The sequence below is a fragment of the Papaver somniferum genome, chromosome 1, assembly GCF_003573695.1.
Source record: "Papaver somniferum cultivar HN1 chromosome 1, ASM357369v1, whole genome shotgun sequence".
NCBI classification, from domain to species: Eukaryota; Viridiplantae; Streptophyta; class Magnoliopsida; order Ranunculales; family Papaveraceae; genus Papaver; species Papaver somniferum.
In genome coordinates this window covers 164082291-164088631 of record NC_039358.1, presented here as the reverse complement: position 1 = coordinate 164088631, position 6341 = coordinate 164082291, and the positions used below count along the sequence as shown (strand labels likewise).

At 38.0% G+C, this 6341-nt stretch overlaps 1 protein-coding gene across 2 annotated transcripts; it reads left to right on the top strand.

Moving 5' to 3' along the window:
• Positions 1-452: 452 nt before the first annotated feature.
• On the top strand, positions 453-4174 carry LOC113306499 (ultraviolet-B receptor UVR8-like). Of its 2 annotated transcripts, XM_026555437.1 has the most exons (7): positions 453-897; positions 1272-1669; positions 2042-2251; positions 2362-2472; positions 2810-3178; positions 3293-3400; positions 3588-4174. In XM_026555437.1, the coding sequence occupies exons 2-7, from the start codon at positions 1328-1330 to the stop codon at positions 3924-3926; spliced, it is 1479 nt and encodes a 492-aa protein (XP_026411222.1). In that variant the 5' UTR covers positions 453-897; positions 1272-1327; the 3' UTR covers positions 3927-4174. The 2 variants fall into 2 exon arrangements, with proteins under 2 accessions (XP_026411222.1, XP_026411215.1); XM_026555430.1 differs by having other exon boundaries at positions 453-1669.
• The last annotated feature ends 2167 nt before the right edge of the window (positions 4175-6341 follow it).

Genomic DNA, 6341 nt, shown 5'->3' with positions numbered 1-6341 from the left:
GAAGGGAGATCTACCATCATAAATAAGAGATAACCCAATCAACTAGTCTGGACTCTTTTTTTCTATTGCTGTATGACTAATAATTCATTCATAGTATAAAACAACAAATACTTTTCTTCCCTTTACTTATGAACGAAGGAGATGAATCGTCTGGTCTTAAACCAAGTCAACAATCAACTTAATTGACTTTGTCCTATTAGACAAATGTTTTCTTAAGCAAGATGCAGTGGAAGCTTCGCTTATGAACAAATGAATTCTTACTCTGTTTCACGTCTTTATCAAAAGTCTTGCGTCTAATGTGGTTTCCTTCCCACAGGACAGAAATGCCGTCGTAGAACTGCAGGATTTCATTTACAGTTTCCTATTAAAAATTACCCCTCACTTTGCGATCGAAACCTGTCTACTTAAGAACCAGTAGTGTAAAGGAAAAGATACACATGTGACTGACTATAAAGACACATTCATTACCTCTGAAAAATGCTACCTTTAGTAATTGCTAAGAGAACAAAAAAAACAAAAAAGTCATACTGACACACAGAAAAGGAAGAAGATTCCATTCACTCGATTGTTCTTTCTTCCTTCAATCGCGAGAGAGAATGTCGCCTTGAACACGGCTTGGTTTTACTACTATTGATCGCTTTTCATTAGTATATTAATTTGATTAAATTAAATTAAATATACTCAAGGGTGCCTTAAATTGAGTTTTGCTTTTCTATTTCTTTCGATCAATCATTTTTATTTACGGTTTTCTTTCTCTTTCTGCAACTAGGAATAGTGGGGGATTGCTCAGCAACATCATCATCTTTCTTTTTTTCGGTGGAAAGACAGAAATTGCCACCGAAAAGCTTCCTAATTTTACTTTTTGTTTACAACCCTTTTCTTCTTTTCCATCGATTGGTAAGATTTCTCATTTCTCTTTCTATATTCCCTTCCAATTACGGACCTCAAAGTTTTCTGTGTTTCTCTTATCACATCACAAAGATTGCTCATTTCTCCTACCAATTTCTGTTTTTTAGCATTGAAAGTGTTGATTTTTGGACCAAATTTGCTCCGACTCAGTCAAATTTGGCTTGAAATCCTTCAAATTTATTGAGAATTTTGTTCCTTCTGATGTTTTATAGAGTTTCGACATCAAAACTGCATGCAAATTTATCAGAAAACCCCCCCTTTTATCGTTCAAATTCATCTGTTTTCTTTTCTGTATCTTGTTTTTATTGCTTAAGATTTCGTCTCAAAATTTGATATATTTTAAGCTCTTTGTATTGTACTAGCTCGGTGAAGAGAAAAGAGAGAGGCTTAAGCCTTTTAAAGACGTCGAGAAATACAAATGGCAGCAGATCGGGCTAGGTTGGTCTCAATAGAGGAATTGCCATCACATTTGGTTCTAGACATTTTGACTTCAGGCAGATTAAATGCATCTGATCTCGCTTGTCTGGAACAAACTAGTCGAATGTTCAGGGGAAACCATGGGTTTTCCCCTCAGAACTTTGGGTCATTAGTAGATTTTGCTGCTTTTCAGCTTTGCAGCTCACATACCATATTTTGTTCTCTACATTTGAATGCGCAAAAAGAGCTCTTCGATCGATGTCGCGGGAATTGGAAGCGAGTTCTGAGGTTCTTGCAGGCTGTCGAACAATCTTCTGACATTGTCGAGACCTCAGCAGGCAATGTACTACTTCTAATCTCTCCGTTTTAATGATTGCTTCATGATCCATGTTTCATATATACCATGTCTATGTTATATTCTTAGTTCATTCATCAGGTTGCACTTTGCAGTAGTATCAACTAGCTGAGACTAAAACACAACCCTTTTGCCCTATTATGGCTTGTGTCTGGGATCTTACCTCTATATTTTCCTAAACTGGATCAAACGGTGTATGACAGGCATTGTTTGTCAAGTTATAAGGAAAAACAACACTCTTGTAAACTATTTTTTCTGACTGCTTCTTGCTTTTGAGCTTTCTTTCTCAACTATGTCTGACTTGGGGCATTTCATTTGTTTGTAAAAACCTTAATTGAGGAAATTGTTATTCTTCAACAGATGCAGATTACTACTGGAAGATACCACACATTGTTGATAAGTGATTCTTCAGTGTACTCCTGTGGGTCTAGTTTGTGTGGTGTTCTTGGTCAAGGTCCAGACATCACGCAATGTGTTGCATTTAGTCGGATCAATTTCCCTACTACATCGCGTGTACTGCATGTCTCAGCTTCCCACAACCATGCAGCATTTGTTATGCACTCTGGAGAGGTTTGTAAATAGTACCTCTTGGTGATATCAATATAGCTTCAAATTTTTTTATCTTATTCATCTGATGAACGATGTTCATGGCTTAATCTATTAATATACATTTGAAACAGGTTTTCACATGCGGAGACAATTCGTCATACTGTTGTGGTCATGGAGAAGTAGGGAGAGCAATTTTCAGGCCTAGGCTGGTTGAAGCATTGAAGGGAGTTTCTTGCAAACAGGTAAATCTTGTGTTCAACAGTTTACCCTGTTTTAGATGTTTGCGGGTTTAGTGCTTGGTCATGTACGTGTTAATTTCACACTATGCTAACCTTAGTATGGCAGCACTATAAGTGATGAAAAGAGCACAAACTACTATTGTATGAATCACTTAATAGTTAGTCGGGTCTGTTGCTACTCTATTTTCCATGTAATGAAAAATCCCTGTTCACTTTAGAAGACGTGCTGATGGTTGGTTTCACTTTTCTCATATTCATACTTAACTAGATGCTGTAAGGAGTTGGCACATATATGTATAATCATATGCAGTAATCCCGCATCTGAATTACTATTCTTTAGGTTGCCACAGGACTGAGTTTTACTGCCTTCCTCACAAATCAAGGTCATGTATATACATGCGGGATTAACACTCATGGACAGCTTGGGCATGGTGATTCTGTAGACAAGCCCACTCCTAAAATTGTTGGACTACTTGAAAGTGTTGGCAGCGTAGTTCAGATTGCTTCAGGACCTAGTTATACCTTAGCAGTAATGAATGATGGAACAGTATACTCCTTCGGTTCTGGGTCCAATTTCTGTCTTGGCCTTGGTGAGCAACATAACGAGTCGCTACCACGAGTCATCCAATCATTCAAGAGGAAGAATATCCATGTGGTTCGTGTCTCTGCTGGAGATGAGCACGCAATAGCACTTGATTCCAATGGCTTTGTAAGTCTCCTTAACTCTTAAAAGGAGCTTGTTAATAACTCGACGTGCATGATTTGGGTGTATTTTTAAGTCATACTAACATGTCATTATTCTGTTTGAAAATTGTTTACCTAGGTATATACATGGGGCAAAGGCTATTGTGGTGCGCTAGGCCAGGGAGACGAGATTGACAAGACTACTCCAACACAGTTAAATGGCATGAAGGGCCATTTAGCGGTACAGGTATAACCTATTTATTTCTTCTCCTTTGTGTTCTCAGTTGAAATTGATATACTTGATGAAGAGACTTCTTACCTCTCCATCTATTACTCGTCTTTTCTGTGAAGAGTTGTCGTTCTATTTATTCTGAGTCTACCCACTATGTAAGCTGAATTACACCGTTCCTGAATGATCTTTGGTTTATGTGTAGGTATGTGCAAGGAAAAGGAAGACCTTTGTTCTTGTGGATGATGGCTCTGTTTTTGGGTTCGGATGGATGGGCTTTGGGAGTTTAGGGTTTACTGACAAGGGTGCGTCAGACAAAGTCATGAAGCCCGAAATGCTAAACAGCCTAAGAGGTGAACGCATTTCTCAAATAAGCACGGGGCTTTATCACTCAGTTGCAGTCACCAAAACAGGTCTTGTTTATGGATTTGGAGACAATGAAAGAGCACAACTTGGTCACGACTCATTAAGAGGATGCCTTAAACCAACTAGAATCATCGTTGATAAAACCCGAGATGAAGATGCAGCAGGCACCATACATTAGAGTAACTGACATGACTCCCCCACTTCGGCGACCGAGAAATGTGAGCTCGTAACATAGACTAGTATCGAATTATTTATATCGAGTTTATAGTTTGTAGTATTCATGTATCGTTTTAAGATGTAATTCAATTTGGTGAAGAATGCGAATTTGTTTTATTTTTAAAAATTATTATTTGTATTTGTAAGGGATGCAAGACACATACCCATGCTACGCTATGGGATGATAATTTATAAATATTTTATTTATCTTCTTTTACATGATGTTTATCGTAGCTAAATTGGGGCATATGCCACTTAATTGGGGCCTATAACTACATGACAAAATAGGGTCACTAATAAGTAATTTCTCGAAACCCCTTAACCACTATTTTTGTTAATATCTAATATACCCTTATTAAATTAGTGATGATTAATTAAGTTAGTATTAGTTAAATTAATTAGTGTTTGAGTTTGATTATAGTGGTAGGATTAGAGTAGAAATTCATTTCCTCTTTTAAGGTTTGGAGGGAAAGAAGAAGTAGAGGGAAAAAAGGAAAAACTAGAGTTTGTGATTTTCTTAGCAAAAATGAAACTTTATAGTGATGATGAAGACTCTAGTAGTGATGAAGAAGTGGGTGCATCAGATTATCATGATTTCGATCCTACCGAATTGGATAATTTGTTGAAAGAAGAAGAGGATGTCAACCAAAGAATGCTTGAGGATATTATCCAAGCACAAGAACAAATTCGTCGGGAAGAAGAAGGTGATGATGCTTCTAATAAACAGGTATGAGTTGTAACGATCTACAAACATGTATTTGCACGTCTCGATCTCCCAAAAAGGAAAAAAAATTCAAAATCGTTTTCCAGAATCGGTTTATTCGATAACACTACATAAACCGATTATGGGTGAAATCCCAAACTGGGTACAGGAATCGGTTTTTGTTCATCACCATATGAACCGATTGTAGTAAATTTTTGGCGCGATGAGTACGTGACCGGAATCGGTTTTTGTTGGTGATGTTCATAACCCGATTTCTTCACTTGAATAATCACGTAAGTCGACCATCGGTTTATTTTCGTGTATATGTAATCCGGTTTTTAAAGTTCCAGGAGAAATGTGAAGGAAAATCGGATTATATGACAAGAGACGTGAACCGATCGTGGACTTAGGAATTTTTTAGACAAATCTTTAAGCGGACTTTATATTTGCACATATAAACCGATTGTTGGAAATCGGTTTACTCGACTGTAACATATAAACCGATTTTGAATCATCAACTTGTTGATATTTGTTGTAGATTGTTGTGGCGTTCGACGAAGATCAGCCCAAACCCGTAGGTGTTGATACCTCTGCCCATTATTACACCGATTTGGAATCGAAAGAAAGGAATGATGCAAAGCAATAGTTTATAGACAAGGGAATAGAGATCAAATGCGCCTTGGTTTTAGGTCGTCATTCAAGTGAAAATCGTTTGGAAATTGTTTGTGAGAGAGGTGGAAAGCAAGAAAGTCACTGGGAAAAGGAAAGAATGTACGTGAAGAAGACGACAAGGGAATACATTACTAAATCAAAGAAGTATGGTTGCACGTTTAAGATTATAGTAAATAGACCCGAGAAACCCGATGGTAATAAGGTATACAAGTTCTCCAAAGTGATGAATGGTTGTCACAATCATGATGATCCGGAATCTCTTGTTGGACACACGGCCGTTTGTGGGTTGAAACCACATCAATTGGAAACGGTGAGGTCGATGAAAGCGTGTAGACCAAGTGACATCCTTAGGAAGATTAAAGAGGATGATAAGGATAACTTGTCAACTTTGAGGCAAATTTACACGGCAAGAGCAGCCTTTAGGAGGAGGTCATGGGATGGTAGGGCGGTTATGGAACAATCTCAATGGTTAGCCGATCAACATGGATACATAATGAGGAAGCAAGTATTGGAAGGCAAAGTGACTCGTATTTTCTTGGCGCATTCGGAGATGATCAAGTTGGCACAATGTTTCTATCAAGTTTTGTTAATAGATTGTATATACAAGACCAACAAGGGCAATATGCCGTTGTTAAACATTGCTTGCCATACTTCCGACAAGCAAACTTTCACGGTAGCATGGGGGTTTATGGATCGGGAGAATGGCGTGAGTTTTACTTGGATGCTAGAGACCTTAAAGGAGATATATCGTGGCGATCAAACTCCAAGGATCATAGTAACGGATAAGGACGAAGCACTAATGAATGCCATTGGAGTGGTTTTTCCGGACGCTAAGCATTTTCTTTGCACATGGCACATACAATGCAATATTAGAAGTAATTATAGGGGTCATATCCAAAAGCCAAAGCCACAAAAAGGTACCGCTCGTGAAAAGGCCGAAGATGAGGGTCTTCAAAAACTAACTCCGGAACAAAGAGAGAAGGACAAGAAGAAAAGGCAATC

Excerpts from the sequence above, each read along its gene's own strand:
- LOC113306499 (XM_026555437.1), top strand. The coding sequence starts at position 1,328 with ATGGCAGCAGATCGGGCTAGGTTGGTCTCAATAGAGGAATTGCCATCA. Across the intron at positions 1,670-2,041 it reads TCGAGACCTCAGCAGGCAAT|ATGCAGATTACTACTGGAAG; the intron begins GTACTACTTCTA and ends ATTCTTCAACAG. Across the intron at positions 2,473-2,809 it reads AGGGAGTTTCTTGCAAACAG|GTTGCCACAGGACTGAGTTT; the intron begins GTAAATCTTGTG and ends ACTATTCTTTAG.